A 22,014-nucleotide genomic window follows, 5' to 3' on the forward strand; every position below is an offset into this window, starting at 1 on the left:
TTCTGTCAGTAGTTCCCATTTTCTAACAGAATCGAGTGTCTCCCAGGGAACGCCAAGAAAGCCATCATCTTAATAATCTACAATTTGTCGCTCTAGTTAACAGTAAAGCCTTATATCGGTTCCCCTCCCCCACTACCTTTAGGTATCTACAGAGTCGACTCTACAACCCTTTCGCAAAATGAAGACACCTCACTTTTCTTTAGGAAAAAACCCTTTAATAAAATTAGTCCATCTGAAACTTCCCCCCAATACCTAAAGTACTAGTTTTGGATGGGTTAGCTGCAAAATTCCAGTTCCGAAGCCAAAGGCGGCTCAGTCCAGACGGGGATTAACGGACTTGTGCTGGTATCTAGGTGCTTGGCAGGCGGAGTGGACCCGCCGGGAAGGGAGCGGGGAGGAGGGGCGGACCCGGGGGCAGGGCTCCCACAGACCCCACGCCGCCAGGACCCGCTACGGTTGGCGACGCTCACGCCGCGAAGGGTTTCTTCCACACAGGCCAGCGAATGAAGATGGAGGGAACGCGGCCGTGCGAGGCCCGAGATCCGGCAGCAAAAGGGGTCCCAGGACGAAATGAAGCAACCGATTGACTCCGCCGCCGGCGGCAATCGAGTCCCGTTCTAAGCACCGAGCTGTAGCAGAGCGCACGGCCTCGCCGGCGACCGTCCGCACCGACTCACCTTCCTCCCCGGCCCTGCGTCAGCTCGGCCGGCCCAGCTTTCCGGAAAGTGCCGCGGCCTCCCCGCAGCCCATCGGCATTCTGGGGCCAACCCGGCCGAGTCACGAGCTCGCTCCCGGGGCCGAGCGGCGTTCGAACGCACGCCCTCCGCCGAGCTTCGGCGGGAGCGAGCCGCGGGGGGAGGGGCGGGCCGGGAAGGGGCGAGCGCGCAGCCGCCCGGCCCGGAGCCCGAAGTGGTCCAGCTCTTTCCGTGAGTGCTGTGGTGGCCCTTAAAAGGGCCTTTGTGGTGTAGAGGGGAGGGCTGGGCGGTGGCGGTACGGGCGCCCTCAGTACTCCTGAGAGGCCTGGGTGGCCTTCTTGCCGCCCGCTGGCGCCTTCGGCCCCACGGTGGCGCTGGTCTTCTTAGGCAGCAGCACGGCCTGGATGTTGGGCAGGACGCCTCCCTGGGCGATCGTCACGCCGCCCAGCAGCTTGTTGAGCTCCTCGTCGTTGCGGATGGCCAGCTGCAGGTGGCGGGGGATTATCCGCGTCTTCTTGTTGTCGCGGGCCGCATTGCCCGCCAGCTCCAGGATCTCAGCGGTGAGGTACTCGAGTACCGCCGCCAGGTAGACCGGCGCGCCGGCGCCCACCCTCTCGGCGTAGTGGCCCTTCCGCAGCAGCCGGTGCACGCGGCCCACGGGAAACTGAAGGCCTGCTCGCGAAGAGCGCGACTTGGCCTTGGCGCGGGCCTTGCCGCCGGTCTTGCCGCGGCCAGACATGCTGTATGAGGTAGAGGAGCGGTGAGAAGGACGGCTGACAAAACACAGGAACAGCCACCCGCCGCAGTCTAACGCTTCCGCGCGCGCCCCGGGGCTACCCTTATAAGCTCCTCAGGGCACACCCCCGCGCCCTCCTGATTGGCTCTTTTCTCAAATACCCGCCTCTGGTTGGCTGAGGTTAACTCTGCGGTGACGCGCCTCAGCTGAGGGAACGCGTCCGCCGATTGGTCGAATTTGAAAACCCTTTGCCCGGGGAACAGGAGAGGAGGCGCAGAGACTACCCGACAGCCAGCCAGTCTCGGCTGTAGCCAATCCAAGTGAAGCGCGCCAGATTTAAACGCTACAGCCCGAGACCAGAACCGGAAGACAAGAAGAGTAGAATCGGAAGCCACCTCAAGAGCGTCTGGGAAGTCTGCGCAAGGCAGGCCTAGGATTTTTAAAGGAAAAGAGTCAACACCACAACTATCTCTGCCTCCCGTCCTAGGTCTGGTCACTCCCTCCTCCTACCTGGCAAAAGAAGAGTGAAAAAGGGAAGGAATGAGACCCCCCTGAAAGTCCAACTCTACCCCAGAGAACAGATAACGCCAATCTTATGGCCCCTTATGCTACCCGAGCAGCAGGATTTCACATTTATTCAACATGTTCTGTCTGGTCTGTTCTTTCTGATCACTTCTTGCTAGGAGGCGCCTGATGTGCTTAAAAAGAAAGAAAGAAAGAAAAAAGGATGGGACAGAGATAGGCATCCTGTCCAAGGAAATACTTCCTTCAACCTTCCCCATCCACCCTACAATGCCCACATAGGAAATATACCTATAGGAACAACAAGAAAAAGACAATACTTTATTGTCACCACTGGGAGCACCTGGCCCCCGGTCTGCTCTTAATCATCAGAATACTTAATTTATAGTCAAATGTCAAGTCACCTTTGAACCTGTGTCCCTATCCCCAGCCAGAGTTCTGTCCCAAGTCCAGCATTTTCCTTGAGTGTCAGAGTTGTGGGCAATTGCATAAAAGCTACAGTACCCCAACTTAGGAGGCAGCAAAGATGGGATGGAGAGGGAGAGTGGCAAGCTGAAGAAAGCCATAGGCAAAGTCCAATCACCAGTTATTAGAGAGCAAGACAGGCCCAAGTGTCAATAATCACAGGGGAAAGGAAATGCTGAGAACAAAATCTGGAGGAAAATGAAGGGTGGGAGAGGTCTGGGCCAGTTGGCAGTCTTGGTCCAGGAAATGTTGGCCTGAGTCAGGAACCCCGGAGGCTGTGAAGCAAAGGGCAACGGATCAGGGGACTCAGACATCATAGAAGAGTCGGACAAGCTGGTACCGAATGGAGAAGGTGACAGCACTACCAACGACCTGCAAGGAGAAATGAACTATAGTAAGAACCCTGGAGAAAGGGAGACAAGGAGGTGTAAACCACACCCCCAATAGCATTGCACCTGTAGCAACAGCAGGAGGAGGGTGAGGTTTCTCTCATGCATGGGCCCAAAGACTTTAAGTAGCAAGTTGATGAGGGTCATGTTGTTACATTCCGTGAAGGCACCATCCTCATCCTCACTGTGGCGCACCGTCAGTAGCCCAAGGTTCTCTGCTACCTGGAGAGGCCAAAAGTGGAGAGAACTTTTGCTAATACTTATGCTTCAGGAATGGGATCTGCTGAATGCTTGCAAACTCCCCTCGGGTCTGATGTAGGCCTAGGTTTTCCCATTCCCTGAATTCAGAATGGCAGCCTAGAGCCTTACCTCCTTGTTACCCTGTTACCTTTAGAATAAAGGTGCCCAAGAAAGAGAGGCTCTTGGTCTTGAACTTGGAATAGCTCATCTCCAGTTTGCCTGTCTTGGTATTGAGTCTGCAGGGGAAGAGAGCTTCATGTGACTGGGCCACTACACAAAGAACTCTCCTCACTGTGGTTAATCCATAGAAAGAGCACTGAATGTAGGGTCAAACACCCTGAGATCTATTTCTGGTTCTGCTGCATACTTCTGTGTGATCAGTGCTGCTGTGAACATTAAATGAGATCATGTAACTAAATGTGCTCTGTAATGTATAAAGGGCTAACTGTGTGGAGAAAGCCCTTCTTTGGGTCCACTCCCTTTGCACAGCAAATGTCTAAGGCATCCCGAGTGACAAAGCTATGATGTCCCTTTCAAGCCCCAAAGCTACCTGGGCATACGGTGGCGAGGACAGGGGATGATATGCAGGAGCTGAGGCAGTGAGTAGAGGAAGTTGAACACCTGGGGCATGAAGAAGAGGAGCATGGTCTTGCTGAAGTGTCCCAAGATGCCCACCACGGCAAAGGTCATGCCAGCAAAGTAACAGAAGGTATCTCCCACAAACACCCGTGATGGGTACCTGCGTAGGGGAGAGGATCTGAGCCATCAGCAAGAGGTGTTAGCAATTCTTTATCTCACATTACACATCCTGGGCACTGGGCTAGCCCTAGCTAGATCTGGCTCAGAGAGGGTTCGCGCTCTCCCAGCAACTCTCCAGGAACCAAGGCCCTGATTCCTTCTATTCCTGGGGGCTCCACAGCATCTGCCTCAGTGACTGATTTATGAATGCGTGCATGCTAAGTCCCTCAGTCATGTCTGACTCTTTGTGACCGCATGAACTGTAGCCTCCCATGGAATTTCCCAGGGAAGAATACTGGGGTGGGGTGCCATGTCCTGCTTCAGGGAATCTTCCTGTCCCAGGGATTGAACCAGGTCTCCTATATTGCAGGTGGATTCTTTAGCACTGAGCCACTGGGGAAGCCCAAGACTTAAGAATATAACCAACTAAAGACCCAGAGAACAATACAGAGATGTGCAGGTTTAGCCTCTGTATCAGGAGATGGGTCACAATCAGGACAATACCTGCCACATGTCCAAAGAGCTGTCCCCCCATCCACAGGCCTACTTACCAGTTATGGTAGAGCAGTCCCAAGGTGGTGAAAAAAAAGGGTATCATGAAGTAGAGAGAAAAGATGTGATCATCTCGATAATCACCTTTGGAAGAAGGGGAAAAAGAAAGAAGGAAAAGTTGATGTCCACTTCCCCTGCACATCATGGTCCTATTTTCCTCTGTCTCTTAAGTTCTTTCCCAAGCTATACAGTCCACCTCTCTAAAGTCTCAAGGACTCACTACCCCTTTTATATCACCCAGGCAATTTCCAATACTTCACCTCTTTCATGAACCCCTCCTAAACTAGTTACTGTCTTACATTTGGTTCAGACCATTCACACTCTTGTTTGAATATCAGCTTTACTTCCTGAGTGACCATGATCATGACACATTTAACCTAACATGACACGTTTAACCTCTCTGAGTCTCAGTTTCTTATCTGTGAAAAAAGTTGATAAAAAATACCTGCCACATAGAGCTGCTACAGAATTTAAAGTGAGATTACATTTTCAAAGTGCTTAACTTTAATAAGCACTTATGGAGGTCCTTCAGCCAAAGACCACTAAAAACATGCCTGGAGTCAAAGCTAGGTTTACTGAGGTGTAACAAAGGACACTTTGGAACCCACACACTGTGGGGAACCTTAGGATGCCTCAGTAAGGAGGTGTTAGGAGGACTTGTTATAGGATTTGTTTTAAGTAATTCTGCAGAGGATACAAGGAAACAGAGTTTTGCCCTGGACTGGGTGCTGTCAGCAGGGTTAGTGCCATGATTGAGAAGCTTAATAATTTTTATCCAAGAAGTGAGAACTGAGCTGTTATCAGAAGGAAGCAGCAACCATTCATTTTAGCCAGCAGGGGATCTTGGTCATTGTGAGATGTACTGTGTTCCTGTGGTTTTGTCTATTCTCAGACTGTTATAGAGGGGGTCTGGTTTTGGTCACAGTTACCCTATCTGATTTGGGGTTTTATAAAATTGTTTATGCTCAATAGGAGAAGGCTATGGCCTACCTATTAGTGACAATCCCTTTATAAATGCTAGGGCTTTCTTTCTCACATTTAACAAATCTTAGTTACTATTTGTAACTTACTATTAATAAGTAAATAGCTCCCCTTATTTTCCATAATTATTCACATATCACATTTTTTCTGAATTCCCCAAAGCCAAAGATCAGGCCGCTTCCTTAACACTCAGACTTCTCTCCCTATTCCAATCCCACCTACCATCCAGCTCCACCAAGTTGAAGACAATGATGGAAGCAGAAATGACGAGTGACTGGCCAGCCTCAAGGCCATTAATTCCTGCTAGAATATTAATGGCATTGGTACAGAACACTGCCAGCAGCCCCATGTAGACATAGTACAGGATCCCTGCGGGAAGAAGACAGTAAGAAAAGTAATGCCGCCTGTGGAACGAGGATTTAAGGATATTCTGACAAAAGTGGTGAGGACCAAGTGTGGGATGAAAGGTCAACAGAAGGATCTAAGAAGACACGGCGGGGACAAAACAGGAAGGAGAATGTGGAGCACCAGGAAGGATGCTCGGCCGGATATCTCACAGGGGGCAAGGGTGCCCTGAAGTAGGGGTCATAGGGGCAGAAGTGGCCGTGCTACTCACCCAAGTCCAGATGCAGGCCAAGGATCGGGCGTAAGGGCTTGGGTACCACAATGGTCGTGTTGCCAAAGTTGGTGAAATAGACCATGAGGAGAGGTAGTGAGGCAGCTGTGGGCAGCAGCAGCTTATGGCGCCAGCGCAAATTCAGTACATCATCCGCGAAGCCCAGGAAAATCATGCAGCAGATGGCAAGGAGTGCACCTATCAGGGCCACAAACTGGGGGAGGCTCGGGCATGTCATGGCTCCAGCCTACTCCCACTTCACCGTTCCTTTCAAGAAGACCCGTCTTTTCGTTCGTTCTCAGCTCCTCCCCGCAAACCCAAATAACCCCAACTCTCTTCACTAACTCCTAGCCCTAGCCCCAGGCAGCCGCCCGCACCAACCCACTTACTTCATGGTGGGGGAAGGCTTTACACTGCTGCTCCACAAAGCAGTTCAGGAAAGGGAAAGGGATGAAGCAGAAGAGTATGATAAGGAAAACAGCACCGCTGATCACTCCCTGGGACTCTGGGCTGTGGCCCGGCAGCAAGTCAGGTGAAAGGGGTGGGCGGGGGGGGGGGGGGGGGAGAGGAAAGGGGGCGTGGTCACTCACTAATGCAAGCAGTACCGTCACCTAACTTGGCGGGGAAGGGCACCACCACTGGAATCCCAGATACACTCAAGGGTCCCACCTTTCCGCCTCCATCCCTTCCCCAATACTAACCAGATCTGCCCTCCACCTCCCAGAATCCCGGGCTGGCTGCTAGGTTAGCGCTCTGTCTAGCGCGCAGTCAAGCATTCCAGTCCCCGCCTTTGCCCACCCCTTCCCCCCGCCTGCCCTGCCCCTCACATTTGCTCCCGGCTGGATTTGTTGAGGTCCTGGCCACAGAGGCGCGCGGCGATGAAGTGGCCTCGGAAAGCAGGGATAAGGGTCACTGTGGCCACAAATCCCATCAGCGAGCCGATCAAATTCACCAACAGCGGCATAGGCAACTCCGGGAAGGCCCACATGGTGACCTGCCAGGCGGCCCACTCGGCCGCCTTCTTAGCTAATGGGCAAGCTCCAGCAGTAACGTGTAGCCGCTCCCCACAGGCTGGTTCTTCTACAGCAGCCTGAGCAAAACCCAACAACTCTGACCTGAGCCGCCTTCGGGACTCCCGCGAGCCTCTATGAAGCAACCTTGGCTCTGCCTCTCTGCCTCTGCTTACCCACTGTTTCCGCCCGGATCTAGTTCGCAGAGCAACTATCACTGGAAGGAGGCGGCCATTTTTAATACGGGCATAACAGTGGGGACAGAAGTGTGATTTTAAACCAAACCCTTTATTCGAGAGATGAATCATCACCAGGGATCTGGAAAAGCAATTAAAGAAGGACAAACAAAAGCAGATTCTTTCCCAACATCATATTAAAGATGTACAGCCCAAAGCGGAAAAACTCCTTGCCCGGTTCCAAGATGAGCGCCTCCTTGTACCACGTGTCTGACGCGGCTTATTTTTGATTCCACGTCAGGTTTAGCTCCGTCGGCCTCCGCTGGTCACGCTAAAAGAGCCAATGCCTGGCGTTTACTATGGGACGCCTCTGGAACCGGGAAGATGGCTACAGGAAGCAGGGGGGGGCAGGGGGAGGGCAGGCGGGATAAGGATGTGGAGCAGCACCTGCTCCTTGTAGAAAAACCTGTTGCCAAGGTAGTCAACGTTGAGAAGGAAGCCAAGGTAAACACAACTCAGTTCCCCGAAACTCAGCTACGGCTTGGAAGATGATGTAAATTTTAAGCGCTGACACTTGAAAAGTCCCTCCCACTTCATGTTTTCCGGCGTCCTTGATTCAGGTACTTTTCCTACATCATCCCACCCACCTTCTACCCCCGCAGTAGCAGTTAGTTGCCGGGCAACACAGCGGCGCACTTCAGAACTGATGGGGCTGGGAGTGCTCTCAGGTTTGGATTTAACCCAGTACTTGACTTTCCTTCGTATGGGATCATTAGACTGTGGCAGCCTTCCAATCCGAGGAGGTGAGGCCGAGGCTTTGGAAAGAACTAAGTAGGAGAACTCGGAGAAGGCAATGGCACCCCACTCCAGTACTTTTGCCTGGAAAATCCCATGGATGGAGGAGCCTGGTAGGCTGCAGTCCATGGGGTCGCTAGAGTCGGACACGACTGAGCGACTTCACTTTCACTTTTCACTTTCATGGATTGGAGAAGGAAATGGCAACCCACTCCAGTGTTCTTGCCTGGAGAATCCCAGGGACGGGGAAGCCTGGTGGGCTGCGGTCTATGGGGTCGCACAGAGTCGGACACGACTGAAGCGACTTAGCAGCAGCAGCAGCAAGTAGGAGAACCAAACCCCAAAGTGGCTGGCTTCTGGTAAACTTGAGGAATTCCCAGGCAGGTTTCTCCCTCCAGGTCAGGTGCCTTTTGCTTGGCACCTGTTTCCCTTGATCACACATTCACAGGCTCTTAGGTGGCAAATGATTCCAGTCCTCAGGGAAGAAATCATCACGAGGAAGTTGAGAGAACTCAAGTATGCTGATAGTTTCTTCATTCTTTTGAATAAGAGTCAGAGTCAGGTTGACTCTTTTTAGGCCAAAGGTAGTCCCTCTTGTCTCTCAAATGTCCTTTCTACTTGAAGGTGGCTCTAATTAACAACATAAAGCCATATATATGGCATGTATATATATATATATCAAGCCAGTAATTACTTGATAGTTGTATTCCACCAGTTTTTCAGTACTTATTATCCCACTGGTATTGTTTTTCTGTGTGTGAGTGTGCAGCTGCACATGGGTACATGAGTGTGCATCTGTAATTCCCTAGAGGCACAGTGTTTTCTGTTCCACAGGGTGTCCCCCTGGGGCTAAGCACACAGATATCTGTATCGAAGGCATCAACACATATAATGAGTCTCTATCTGAAAGAGGTACAGAGGGCAATAGGAAAGAACAATTAGTTGTGACCAGGGGAAGTGAGAGGAGCTTGAGGAAGAGTAATATCTCCAAAGATTTCAGTATGTGACAAGATTGGAAGGGCCTTTCAAAGAGGGAAAGTGAGACACCAGGAGCAGGTGGAAAGGAGGAGCTTGTGAGAGCCCCAGAGGAGGCAGCATTCAGATATCTGGTTGATCAGGAGCAGGCTGAGACTCCCTGGAGGTCTGAGGAATAGTCTGTATCTATTTCCTGTTTTATTAGGAGGCCAGTCCTAATAAATCTTCCCATCTTGGCATTGGGAACCTTTGTCTCTTTCTTCTCCAGAGATCGTTAGCCCTCCCCCACAACCCCCACTGGAAGAGGGTAGGGGACTTGTTCAAAAATAAGACACTGGGGATTCATGGATAGTAACATGCATACATGTTACTATCAGAACATGGTTACTTGGATACTTGTTATATAATCGGAATATTTTTGTTCCCATGATGGTAAATGCCCAATTGATTATCAGACTCACAAGGAGAAACAAACACATGATTGTTTGGGCACACTTGAAATTTTGTGCCTGTCCTGATACAAGTTCAAAGCATCTGCCTATATGCTGATGCTCATCCTAGGATCCATGGATTAGGTGGGTTGTCAATGGTTTCAGCTGGTTTCTTGGGCTGAGCAGGCAAGGTCTGAGATGCACATCTCCTGCTAGGAAGCCCTGAGTGCCTTCCAGTAAGCAAAGCCAATGCATTATTAAGTCCGATTGCCTGAAAAGACTGTCCTAGAAATATTTCACAGTGCTGAACAAGTCATTATGAGACAGCTTTGGAGGGTTTGGATCTATGACACTTTCAGGACCATATCTGTGGCTTTTTCCAGGCAGCTGAGTTACTTTTTTCCATTTCTTCCTGCCTCTCCTTTATCAGCAAGCCCCAAGATCTCCCATTCCACTTGGATGATACAAATAGATTTTCAAAAGATGGAAACAGCATAGAAAATCTCAGTGTTTACATGTATATTGGAATATTTTCTGTTAGGCTTCTTTATATTTATTTATTTGGCTGTGCTGGGTCCCAGCCACATCACTCAGGACCTTCAATCTTTGTTGTGACATGCAAATTCCTAGTTGTGGCACGTGGGATCCAATTCTCCGACCAGGTGCCAAACTCGGGGCTCCTGCATTGGGAGCACAGAGAGTCCCAGCCACTGGACCACCAGGGAAGTCCCTCTGTTAGACTTCTTAAAATTACAAAGAATTTGTGCTTGGGAAACTTTTAAGTACTGTAGGGACACAAACTGAAATAAACATGATTGTTTTCCTGAAGGAGTTGACTTCCTTATATTAAAGTATCTTGACTGAATATGAGGGAAGAGAGATGAGTTAAGACAGGGTCTCCACTTTTTTTGTCCTCTAAAATCCACACTCTAGGACTTCTGTAGTTTGTGGTTTTGTTGCTAAGTCACATCTGACTCTTGGGATCTGATCGCCAGGCTCCTCTGTCCATGGGATTCTCCAAGCAAGAATATTGGAATGGGTTGCAATTTCCTTCTCCAGGGGATCTTCCCGACCCACGAATCGAACCCCGGTCTCCTCCATTGCAGGCACGTTCTTTACCAACTGAGCTACAAGGGAAACCTATAGTTTGAGGGAGCCAATGATGATGCATGGGCAGGGCCACAGCAAGGTCACCCACACCCCATTCCTTAGAGTGAAATCTGGGGATGCCCCAGGCTTTCCTACACCTCCCATGGCTCAGGCACCCTGTCGCTAACCTGGCAGGTTCTGCTTAGCTCTGCAGCCCGACACTTTAAGAGGACATTGTTTACTTCCATGTGCTCATTGCTCAGACTAATGACTGGATTTGGGAGAGAGATACTTAACACCTTCCTGTTTACCTCTCTAAGGAAGGCCTGCCATATATATGTGGAGAAAAAGGGCCTCTTGGGGAATGGAGATTCCTCTGAATCTTTTTGTAGAATTTTCCTTCCCCTGCCTCCAGAAAGCAATGACAAGCCTCTGTCCTATAGGAATGGAATCCATCCCCTTACACCTAGGAAAAGGGATGGATTCTGAGGCCAGAGTGTACCTATAACATTTTTGGATGCGTGCTGAGATATCACATATTTCAGTCCTCTGGCTGAATCTATTGATAGTCCAGTGCTGCAGTGCCAGCTCCCTTCTCATTACCAACCCCTCTACACGTGCTCCTTAGGCAGAAGCTGTTACTATGGAAATACATTATTTTTAAAAACAGAAGCAGCCCCAGGCTTGGGAAGTATCTCCAGAACAAACCCACACGAGCAAGGAGGTTAATAGGGTGTCTCTTAGTTCTGGCTCCAAAGGATGGGAGTAGATGACAGGGGTCAATATTCCATGTTCTCAACCTCTCTCGGGTGGGTATCAGCTGGACCTCTGCCAGGCACTACTGTCTAGGAGGGATGCTCTGCATCTACACACCCAGAGCCTAGCTTCGGCCAGGAACCAAGAAGCTGCGGAACCTGGGTGTTTGGGGATAAGGGGTTGATGCTATCCACAGGGAGTACCTCCTTTTTAACCACACAGGCGTCCAAACTATGGAAAGCTAAGGAGCGTAGGGGAAAGCAGAGGCGGCATCTCTGTGAGTGCAGTTACTCTTGCTTACTCTTACCTTGAGCTCAGGGGAGCAGGAGTACCCCCGATTCCAGAATGGGGCGGGGTAGTTAAAGATCCCGCCTATTTCCCACCCAGGAACCTCCTCCCGGTTCCGCTCTTCCTCCCACCGTCTTACAGAGCTGGAGTTCCCGGCTCCCTAAGCCCCTCCCCCGCGGGTGCGGCTCCTTTAAGGCAGGGTGGGGGCGGGGGGGCCGGCCGTGTTGTCAGTGTCAGCTCTGCGCACGCAGCCCTCCGGGAGCCGGTGCCGGCCCGTGAGCCACAGCGTCTCCGCAGACGAGTCTCCGCCCGGGTCCGGCGGGGCCCCCGCCGTGGGAGGAGTCGGGCGCTGGCCGGCGACTAACCCGGGTCGCACTGGCGGATCAACCGAGGAGGGCCCCGGACTACGGAGAGAGGGACCCCGGCGTCGCGACTCCCCAGGAACCTCCTCTCCTCGATCTGTGGCACCCCCTAGTCCCGGGCACCCAGCCCCGGAGAGCCCCCAATCCCGCGCGCCCAGCCCCGGGGGAGCCCGCCCCCGCCCCGCGGCCCGCCCGGGCCATGCTCCCCCGGGGCAGCGGCTGAGCCTGAGCTGGAACCGGGACCGGAGCCCGCGCGGAGCATGGATCCGGGTTGGGGGCAGCGGGACGTGGGCTGGGCAGCCCTGCTGATCCTCTTCGCCGCCTCACTGCTCACGGTGTTGGGCTGGCTGCTGCAGTATGCCCGGGGCTTGTGGCTGGCGCGGGCCCGCGGGGGCCGGGGCCAGGGACCCGCCTTCGCTGCCGAGCCCGCCGTCTCCCTGCGGGAGCTGGGCGTGTGGCGCTCGCTGCTGAGGCTAAGGGCGACTCGGGCCGGCGCACCCGAGGAGCCAGGCGTCCGGGGCCTTCTGGCATCTCTCTTCGCCTTCAAGTCTTTCCGGGAGAACTGGCAGCGGGCTTGGGTGCGAGCGCTGAACGAGCAGGCCTGCAGGGATGGGGTGAGTAGGACAGGACCTAGATGGTCCCCCCACTCTGCCTTTTTTTTTTAAGAGGAAGGACTGCTCAGGCCAGGAGGACCGTATGGGGGTGGGGATCAACTGAGGAACCCCGTGGCATCTCCTCCCCTCTGGGGTCAGAGAGAAGGGTGCGGGTGTGCCTGGGCGTTGTGGAAATCCAGCTATATCCCAATTTTCTATTCCTGTGGTCTAGGTACTCTCTGGCTCCAAACCGGTGCACAACTTGCTGTTCTCATAGCAACACTAATCCCTGTGCCCCAGGGCACTTCCGCCTAGCCTGGGTGCTGGTTGTGTGTGTGGGGGGGGGGGGGCAGTGGGGGGAGAGCAGGGCTGGCAGGAGTAGAAAAGAGGTGCACCTGTGAAAGAATCTGCTTGGTCCTCTTGCCACCACACCCAGTCAGCACTTCATGCCCCAGATCCCTGGTGTGACCAGGCAGGTCCCCGAGAAGCCTGAATCCCACCCACCCCCCATCCCTCAGTAATTTCATTGCTCCAGTCTAACACCTCCTTCTTCATGCTCCCTGCCATGTCTGTGTGGAAGGAAAGGTGTTCAGGTGGAAAGGAGACTGACAATTCATGGCCCTCCCAGCACATAAGCCTAGAGCAGTCCCTTGAGGGTCAGTCACAAACCAGCCCAGCCTACTTCCTCCCATTGCACCACCAGCATCTGGCCTCCTAGGAAGTGGGGCAGGAAGCATGGTCATAAGACTGAGGTGGGAGTGGGAAGTGAGACCTCCTTGTCTTGGGATCCCCACTCATCTTGGCCTTCACAGCCTATGAACCGCCTCGCTTAGAGGGTTCTCCATTTCCAGCCACCACTAGTTGGAGGGCTTCACTCAACTAGCTGCCCAGATGCCTGGAAACAGTAGACACACAAGAAATTGCTCTTCCTCCTTCACTCAGCTGACCAGAAAGCCAGATGGCATCTGTCAGTCTGCACCATGAACTCAGTCTTCCACCCAGCTCTCCCTGTACCTTGTTCCTCTGTCAGGACTGACTCCCCAAGACGACTGACTCCCCAAGACAGCTGACTCAGCTGGACATTAGCCTCCCTTGGAGGGGGTGGAGAGATTGGGGTTCTAACCATCCATCTTCCTTGGCCTGACCTTCGGACAAGACTGCTACAGTAGCAGAGAAGTTGGCTTTCCCCGGTTTGCCAGGGAAATGAGCCCTGTGGATTTGTTTCTGTCTGTGCCCAGTCTGTGCCCCCTCCTCAGTTCTTCCCATTCTGCTCCCTGGATGGGGCTGCAGCAGTTTGCTTCAACTGCCGTGGAAGAATTAGGAAGCTCTTACAACACCTAAGCTAAGCAGCTTTCTGCTCCCTAATGCCACCTTGCTCTCTGCCTTGAGGAATTAGCCAGGTCCCTGGCCGCTGAGCCTTCTGAGCTTGCTTTTCTTCCCAGTTCCTCTGGTAAAGTTCCCCAAGGCCATGCTGAGCTAACCTTCATCTCCAAGAATATGGGTAGAGTCATACTCCTGTGCCTCCACATCCCATTTAGCTGGAAGAAGGCTTAGTTCTTATCTTGAATAAGTGGCTCTACCGCTTTCACCCTTGGCTCAGCCGTGTCTCTCCCTGCCCAGCTAGGATATATAGGTGGCACCAACACCTTTATTATTATTTTTTTCTATGCACATCTTTCTTCAAGGGTAGGGAAGAAGGTAGGGGGAGGAGGAAGGCTCCTGGCATTCAAGGAGGAATCTAGGGTCTTCAGCTCAAGGTGATCTGGTCTCTGAGGTGGTCTAGCTCCAGGTCTGCCTCACACCTGCAGACCCCTGAAAAGGTGGGATTCAAAAGAAACACTTCCTGTCCTAAAGCTCTGAGCCAAGGAGGGGCCAGAAGGCAGCCTGCAGCTGAGGCCTCTGCAGCAACTGAGTAGGGCCTAGCCAGCAACTGAGTAGGTCAGCCCTGCGGGGGCAGCTCCAGAGACCTGACCCTATGCCCACATTACTCCCCCAGAGCTCCATCCAAATCGCCTTTGAGGAGGTGCCCCAACTCCCACCCAAAGCCAGCATCAGTCATGTGACCTTCATAGACCAATCAGAGCGCACCATGGTAAGGGTCTGATGGGTTCTGCCTTCTTTAGGACTGGGGTGGGGGCTGATCCTGAGTTCCCTTTACTCTGAGGGTTCTAACCTGAAGTCTGTGAATGCCTTAGGAATCCCAGAATTGGCTTCAGGAGGTTGGAGAATCCCATTGAAGTTACAGGCAAAATGTAGTACTTGTGTGCATATCTGCATTTTTCTGGAGGAGTCTGAATTTTATCATTCTTTTATGGATTTATGACCACTCCAAGGGCTTCCCTGGTGGCTCAGTGATAAAGAATATGCCTGTAATGCAGGAGACTCAGGTTTGATCCCTGGGTTGGGAAGATCCCCTTGGAGAAAGAAATGGCAACCCATTCTAGTATTCTTGCCTGGGAAATGCTATGGACAGAGGGGCCTGGCAGGTTACAGTCCTTGGGGTCACTAAAGAGTTGCAAAAGAGTTGGACCCCCCAAAAGGTGATTCCCGAGGGAAACTGGAGAGGGGTCTGCTGACCCACTCTCAGGCAGGACAGGGCAGGGCCGAGGTGAGCATCTTCCTCTATGCCTGACCCTCCTTGCCTCCGTGCCTTGGCTGTCTCAGGTGCTGCACTGCCAGCTCTCTGCTGAGGAGGTGATGTTCCCAGTCTCTGTGACCCAGCAGTCCCCCGCTGCCGTCTCCATGGAGACCTACCACGTCACTCTGACACTGCCACCAACACAGGTGGAGGGGGTGTGGGAAATGGGGTTGGGCAGGGGGTGGGAGGTTCAGCTGCCTCTGCCTTTTCTGTTTGGTTCCTCTCTAAGATGGAATTTGGGAAGAGAGGGTCCTAGGGGGTTGGAGGAGTCAGGCAAGTCAACCCAGTCCCTTTGTCCCTTGTACACAGTTGGAAGTCAACCTGGAGGAAATCCTTGGCGAAGGCCTGCTTGTATCCTGGGCCTTCACTGATCGCCCAGATCTCAGCCTGACGGTGCTTCCCAAGCTGCAGGCCAGGGAGGTAAGGGGGAAGGGCTGGAGAGAAGAGACAGAACAGGGAGAGGGAGGCAGAGCTGAGGGCCTCACCTCCTTGTTCCCCTCCCCGCAGAGAGGTGAGGAGCAAGTAGAGCTCTCTACTATTGAGGAGCTGATTGAGGATGCCATAGTCAGCACCCAGCCAGCTATGATGGTCAACCTCAGGGCTTGCTCTGCCCCTGGGGGCCTGGTGAGTAGGCACTCAAAGCAAATAGTTTGCGTGCATGTTGTCTTCAGGGTACTGTGTTGGGATTCTTACAGCTCTTTTTACCTCCTCCTGCTCTTAGGTTCCCAGTGAGAAGCCACCCATGGCACCCCAGGCCCAGCCATCCATCCCCAGACCTATCCGGTTATTCCTAAGGCAGCTTCGAGCATCTCATCTGGGAGGTGAGCTGGAAGGTGAGAGCCAGAAGCTTCTGGTGGGCTACCAAGGCTGTGGCTGCAGGCATTCCTGGCCCCTCTGCCCAGGGTATGACCTCTCTACTACTCAATGGCCTCTCAACTTGGATATGAGCATTTTTATGTTTCTGGTTCCTCACAGGCACTGGGGAAGTGTGCTGTGTAGCTGAGCTTGACAACCCCATGCAACAGAAGTGGACCAAGCCCACGAGGGCTGGGCCTGAGGTGGAGTGGAGCGAAGACTTGACATTGTAAGGAGTGACTCCCCAGCCCCCACCCCTGCTTCCACGGGTGGACTGAGATCAAGTCCTTCCAGCAGAGCCCTGACATGAATCAGCTGTTTTCAGCTCTTAATTTTTGCTGTGAGCCTCTATTGTATGCCAGGCCCTGGCGTAGTCCCAAGGGCTACAGACATGACCAAGATGCACCTACCTCAACCCTGAGTTGATCACCAGCTCAAAGCAGAGACAGATGTACGTCAAGGAGATGGTATAAGTGCTCCAGTCCAGGTTTATAAAAAGTGCCATGGGCGTGCTTAGGTTAGGGAGCTTAATTCCACAAAAATAAAGATAAGAGTAGGCTTCATGGAGGAAGTGGCATTTAAACCACACCTTTGAACAAAAGTAGGATTTCAACAGAGTGTGAGAGACCAAGGGTTCATGGCAGACGGAACAACTTGAGTAAAAGAAGAAGAGGGTGATTCAACATAGAGACTGGAAAGGCAGGAACCGGGAATATCTGAATGCCCAGCTGAGGAGCATGGTCCCTGCTCAGCCCCATCCCATTTTCTATTTCTATTCTATGTATTTGGAAGCATATTGGAGCACTTGTTCCATCTTATTTACATCCATCTCTCTCTGCCTCTGGGCTTCCCAGGTGGCTCAGTGGTAAAGAATCTGCCTGCCAATGCAGGAGATGCAGGTTTGATCCCTAGGTTTCGAAGCTCCCTGGAGGAGGGAATGGCAACTCACTGGTTTTCTTGCCTGGGAAATCCCATGGACAGAGGAGCCTGGAGGGCTTTACTCCATGGGGTCGCAAAGAGTCAAACACAACTGAGCATACATGCACGCACTCTGCCTCTGGCCTGAGATCAATTCAAGGGTGGATTCAGTTTGCTAATCTTCCCCCTCCCTGCCCCACCTCTCGTTGGCCACAGGGATCTGGGCCCCCAGAGCCGGGAGCTGACCCTCAAAGTGCTGAGGAGTAGCAGCTGTGGAGACAGTGAGTACAGGGCAGGAAGGAGCACCTCTGGGTGGGTGCTGAGTGGGGCTGCCTGGTCATGGACCCAACTCACAGTGCCACCCCTTTCCCCAGCTGAACTCTTGGGCCAGGCCACACTGTCTGTGGCCTCCCCTTCCAGACCACTGTCCCGAAGACAGGTGTGCCCACTCACCCCTGGGCCCGGGAAAGCCCTGGGGCAGGCAGCCACCATGGCAATAGAGGTGAGAAGCTGCCCCCGGTGGGGAGATGGGAAGACCCAGCGAAGGCCAGTCCTGAGGCCCTGCCTCTTTCCTCTTTCCCCCTTGGCAGCTTCAATATGAGGAGGGTTCCCCCCAGAACCTGGGCACTTCCACCCCCTCGACTCCACGCCCCAGCATCACACCTACCAAGAAGATTGAGCTGGACCGGACCATCATGCCAGATGGCACCATTGTCACCACAGTCACCACTGTCCAGTCCCGGCCCCGGGTAGATGGCAAATTAGGTAAAGAGGAGGAGCCTGGGAGTCCAGCTCTAGCCAGGGGCCCTGGACTGCAGATCCGTGGCAGGACAGGGAGGGGGCAAAGAAAGCCCTAATTCCAACTCCTCCTGTTTTCTGACCACATCTTCCATATCGCCTATGCCTCTCTCAAACTTTCCCTTGAAAGTGAACGTTAAGTTGCTCACTCGTGTCTGACTCTTTGCCACCCCATGGACTGTAGCCTACCAGGCTCCTCAGTCCATGGAATTTTCCAGGCAAGAATACTGGAGTGGGTTGCCATTTCCTTCTCCAGGGGATCTTCCTGACCCAAGGGTAGAACCCGGGTCTCCCGCATTGCAGGCAGATGCTTTACCATCTGAGCCACCAGGGAAGCCCTAAACTTTCCTGTACATCTGTCCATTTCCCTAACTAGCCCTCTCCCCTTTAAGTCTGGACCTACCAGCCCCTATGACAGTACTCATACTTCCACCTCCCCAAGTTCCCCTCTGTCTTTTCACACGTTTGTCTTCTTCCCTTTTCCCAGCCCCAGCTGCCTAATTGCCCCTCCCTCACCCCTCAACCTCTAGCACCCATGGGACCCTCCAACAAACCCAGTGACCTCAGTGGCAATTCTCCTACTCCAGGGCCTCTCCATGACATTTCTCCCAGCTCTACAGGTCCCATGGCATTTCCCCTACTTCCACTGGACCCCTATGCCATCTCTGCACACTCTCAGTATTTTCATGCCCTTGGTGGGGCCCCTGCCTCTTTCCCACACTCCTATTGGTTCCTGTGGTATCTTTTTGTCCCCATGGCATCTTCTTAGTCACCCCTGTGATTAATCATGCCTTAGTCATGAGTCAGCCAAAGTCTGCCTCTCAATAAAGACAGTAGCGGGTGGGGGCCACTCTAAAGCACCTCCCAGCTCACTGACCCTCCCCCACCCACCAGACTCCCCCTCCCGCTCCCCGTCCAAGGTGGAGGTGACCGAGAAGACGACGACAGTGCTGAGTGAGAGTGGTGGCCCCAGCAGCACATCCCACAGCAGCAGCCGTGAGTAGGGAATTGGGAAGTGTGAGTGGTGGTTGACACCGGAGTCCCGGAGTCAAAAACCACTTTGGGTGAGGCACAGGAGTTCAAGTCCAAGAAGGAGCTAGGGAGGAGTCAGGTTGCCCGTCTTCTGTATCCATCATCCAGCAGGGGAGAGCCACCTTTCCAACGGCCTGGACCCTGTAGCAGAGACAGCCATTCGCCAGCTGACTGAACCCAGTGGGCGGGCAGCCAAGAAGACACCCACCAAGCGTAGCACACTTATCATCTCGGGTGTTTCCAAGGTAACAGGGCTCTGGGGAAAGGAGGTGGGCTCGGGAAAAAGCCCTCATGGGTCACTGTTGCCCATTAAAACTTGTCCTTCCTGCCAGGTGCCCATCGCTCAGGATGAGTTGGCACTCTCCCTGGGCTATGCAGCATCCTTGGACGCCTCAATACAGGATGATGCAGGGCCCAGTGGAGGTCCCTCCTCACCTCCCTCAGACCCCCCAGCCATGTCCCCAGGACCCGTAGATGCCCTCTCCAGTCCCACGAGTGTCCAGGAAGCAGATGAGACAACACGTTCGGACATTTCTGAGAGGCCCTCCGTGGATGATGTTGAGTCGGAAACAGGGTCTACTGGTGCCCTGGAAACCCGCAGTCTCAAAGATCACAAAGGTGGGGTGATATTGGCAGCCCCTCCTTTTTTAAAAAATGTACTTATTTATTGTGGGGTTATGCTGGGTCTTTGTTGCTGCGCGCATGCTTTCTCTAGTTTCAGAGAGTGGAGGCTACTCTTTGTTGCAGTGTGTGGCCTTCTCATTGCGCTGGCTTCTCTTATTGTGGAGCACAGGCTCTAGGCGTGCAGGCTTCAGTAGCTGCGGCTCCCAGGTGCTAGAGCTCCAGCTCAGTGGTTGTGGTCCACAGGCTTAGCTGCTCCAAGGCATGTGGAATCTTCCTTGACCAGGGATCAAACTCATGTCCCTTGCATTGGCAGGCGAACTCTTAACTATTGTGCTACCATTGTCCCACCCCTACCCCTCTTTGATGCCCAGTTTCATCACCTGGGTCCCACTGGACACTTAGGGACATGGGAGCCTCGGGCCAGTCTCCTCGTTCCTCCTCCAAGGGATCATCAGAGTTCCCAGCCTGTTTCAGCCACGCCAGAGTAGAGACTGGGGATTTGCTGCCTTGGGTCTTGGCTTGGATCTAACAGGCGTGGGTAATAAGAAGAGACTCAAAAGTATTTCCCTTTTTTAAAAAACCTCTGTTTTTCTCTCTTCCCGGATCTAAGAGCATATTTTCCTTCCCTTATTCTTTTCTTCTCCCTTTCCTTTCATTCTGAACTCTCTCCGCTATAAGAAATCCTTCCCTAGGCCAACCCTAGGAGTGTCCCTGTAACAGTGACACAGTCAGTACATACCTGTGGTATTTCTAATTTATAAGGTTGTAGGACTTGCCCCAAATATCCTCCTCCCTCTGCCAGCGCGTCTTTAACTATTTTAACTATTTATGACTTATGTCTTTAACTATTTATGATTTAAGCCTGCATCACTTCTTGGGATATTAAGGGTCCTAAGTCCAAAGCCTGCTGTGTAAGCACCTTTCTCATTATATTGGTCTTGAATTTACCCCTTTAAAGTGTTCCAGACACACCGCTCTTTGCTCACATCCTGGAATCTAGTCAACAATCAAGGTCAACCCACTTTGTCGCTTTGTGATTTTATAGGCTTTTAGGAATACCTCTGTTCAGCTTTTTTCTTTCTTTAGTAAAGAGGCCCAACTGTCAGTCTGTCCTCACAGAGTAGCCAGCCCTGGGACATTCCTCCTCAGGAGTGCACATAGAATCCCATGAGCGCCGCCATGTTTTTCGCAGGAAGGGCATGTCTTTTCTGTTCCATGCCTTGGACCCCTTCATGCTCTTCCATGCTCTGCTCCCCACCTCGCCCCTCAGCCTCCCCTCTCCCCCAAACAGTGAGCTTCCTGCGCAGCGGCACGAAGCTCATCTTCCGCCGGAGGCCACGTCAGAAGGAAGCTGGTCTGAGCCAATCACACGATGACCTCTCCAACACGGCGACCACACCCAGCGTCCGAAAGAAGGCTGGCAGCTTTTCTCGGCGTCTTATCAAGCGCTTTTCCTTCAAATCTAAACCCAAGGCCAATGGCAACCCCAGCCCTCAGCTCTGAGGGCCCTGTTCACCCTCTGAGCTAGGAGAGAGCCGGAGTCCTCTCAGCCCTTTCCCCACATTCCCTTCCATTCCCCTCCCTGGATTCCCAACAGCCTGGGCCAGGGAAGCCCCGCGAGTTCCAGGAAGGCCTGTCAACCCTGGGCTGTGGGGCCAGCTGGAAGGGTACTTGCAACGGGAAGCGTGTGAGAAGTGGACACCCGTTGCCAAGGACGTAGAAGAGGGAATGGGTGGCTGGGAGAAAGAGGAGGCTCTGTCCTGACACCTGTGGGCATTCCTCAGACCCGTTTGCCTGCTGTTGACACCCACCCCCTCAGAGGAGTCCCAGGGTGCTCAGCAACTCAGATGATCCTTTCTCCCTTATTTATTCTCTTTTCTATTTATATGTGTGGTCCCAGCCCCTCAGTGAACAGTGGATAGAGGGCATCTCTCCCAGGTGATCCTTCTCTCCTGTCCCAGGAGGGTTGGCAATTCCCTTTGGGATGGGGCTCCCACACTTCCCTCAGGTCCCCACCCCGACCAGCACCAGTGTCTGCCTCTGAGGACATTGGCAGCTCATAGAATGCCGGGCCGGTGCCCGGGATGGGGGGCAGGTACTCCCCACTCCCTGCCTCCCCTTCTGCTCCTCATCCCTCCCTCCCCCTTTATTACCATTTTTTGTACTTGATGCCTTCTCTGTGAGCAGTGGCTCTGTTGGAAGGAGGGAGCCAGGAGCCTGCTGGGAAGCCTTCCCCAGAGAGATGGCTTTAGGAGTTTTATTTACAGACTGTGTGATGATGGAGCAAGAGCAGGGTTGCCCCTCTGTATAGTGGGAGATGATGATGTCCATTGCTGTGTGATGGCTTGGAATTTAATTTATTAAAGTCAAACTGGAGTTTATAAACTGAATAAATGGTCATCCTTTGAAAGGCAAATGGGTAGTGAGGCTGTGGTGTCGAGTGGGAGGATCAGAGACAGGGACCCATGTCGGGTAGGTGACACGTACATTGGGTCTGTGAAGTTCTTGCACAGAGGGAGGGACATGTGAGAGAGAATGGGAGCACAGTGTCTTTGAAAGGTCAAGTTGTAGTGGTAATTTTAGTCAGGAAGAAAAAAAGCTTCAGCTAGTACAGGCATCTTCATTCCCCTTCCTTGAACAGGCTGCTCCTCCTAGAATATAGGAGAGTCTGGAGTAGAGGCTCTGGATCTAGCCTGGATCTGAGTCCCAGTTCCACACATAATTATCTGCATGACCTTGG

At 52.9% G+C, this 22,014-nt stretch overlaps 3 protein-coding genes across 7 annotated transcripts; 1 reads left to right on the forward strand and 2 right to left on the reverse strand.

Annotated features, from left to right (window-relative positions):
- Positions 1 to 193: 193 nt before the first annotated feature.
- On the reverse strand, positions 194 to 1,434 carry LOC133261838 (histone H2AX). Its single transcript, XM_061440556.1, has one exon. It carries the CDS (start codon positions 1,432 to 1,434, stop codon positions 1,003 to 1,005), a length of 432 nt encoding a protein of 143 aa, XP_061296540.1. The 3' UTR covers positions 194 to 1,002.
- Positions 194 to 7,724, reverse strand: DPAGT1 (dolichyl-phosphate N-acetylglucosaminephosphotransferase 1). 3 transcript variants are annotated; one of them, XM_061440551.1, is made up of 10 exons: positions 7,568 to 7,721; positions 6,762 to 7,451; positions 6,324 to 6,444; positions 5,935 to 6,148; positions 5,541 to 5,687; positions 4,337 to 4,421; positions 3,598 to 3,786; positions 3,196 to 3,283; positions 2,874 to 3,029; positions 194 to 2,790 (listed from the first exon to the last, which is right to left on the reverse strand). In XM_061440551.1, the coding sequence occupies exons 2-10, from the start codon at positions 7,250 to 7,252 to the stop codon at positions 2,725 to 2,727; spliced, it is 1,557 nt and encodes a 518-aa protein (XP_061296535.1). In that variant the 5' UTR covers positions 7,253 to 7,451; positions 7,568 to 7,721; the 3' UTR covers positions 194 to 2,724. The 3 variants fall into 3 exon arrangements, with proteins under 3 accessions (XP_061296535.1, XP_061296534.1, XP_061296537.1); XM_061440550.1 differs by having other exon boundaries at positions 6,762 to 7,721; XM_061440553.1 differs by lacking the exons at positions 194 to 2,790; positions 3,196 to 3,283 and having other exon boundaries at positions 2,943 to 3,029; positions 6,762 to 7,724.
- Positions 7,725 to 11,103: 3,379 nt separating this feature from the next.
- On the forward strand, positions 11,104 to 21,659 carry C2CD2L (C2CD2 like). Of its 3 annotated transcripts, none has more exons than XM_061440545.1 (14): positions 11,104 to 12,430; positions 14,406 to 14,501; positions 15,074 to 15,193; positions 15,357 to 15,467; positions 15,555 to 15,671; positions 15,769 to 15,868; positions 16,023 to 16,131; positions 17,037 to 17,101; positions 17,195 to 17,322; positions 17,411 to 17,585; positions 18,513 to 18,614; positions 18,759 to 18,895; positions 18,983 to 19,268; positions 20,566 to 21,659. In XM_061440545.1, the coding sequence occupies exons 1-14, from the start codon at positions 12,077 to 12,079 to the stop codon at positions 20,775 to 20,777; spliced, it is 2,112 nt and encodes a 703-aa protein (XP_061296529.1). In that variant the 5' UTR covers positions 11,104 to 12,076; the 3' UTR covers positions 20,778 to 21,659. The 3 variants fall into 3 exon arrangements, with proteins under 3 accessions (XP_061296529.1, XP_061296527.1, XP_061296528.1); XM_061440543.1 differs by having other exon boundaries at positions 11,105 to 12,430; positions 15,769 to 15,880; XM_061440544.1 differs by having other exon boundaries at positions 11,105 to 12,430; positions 15,769 to 15,880; positions 18,762 to 18,895.
- Positions 21,660 to 22,014: the final 355 nt, after the last annotated feature.

Source organism: Bos javanicus, chromosome 15 (genome assembly GCF_032452875.1).
Source record: "Bos javanicus breed banteng chromosome 15, ARS-OSU_banteng_1.0, whole genome shotgun sequence".
Classification (NCBI taxonomy): Eukaryota; Metazoa; Chordata; class Mammalia; order Artiodactyla; family Bovidae; genus Bos; species Bos javanicus.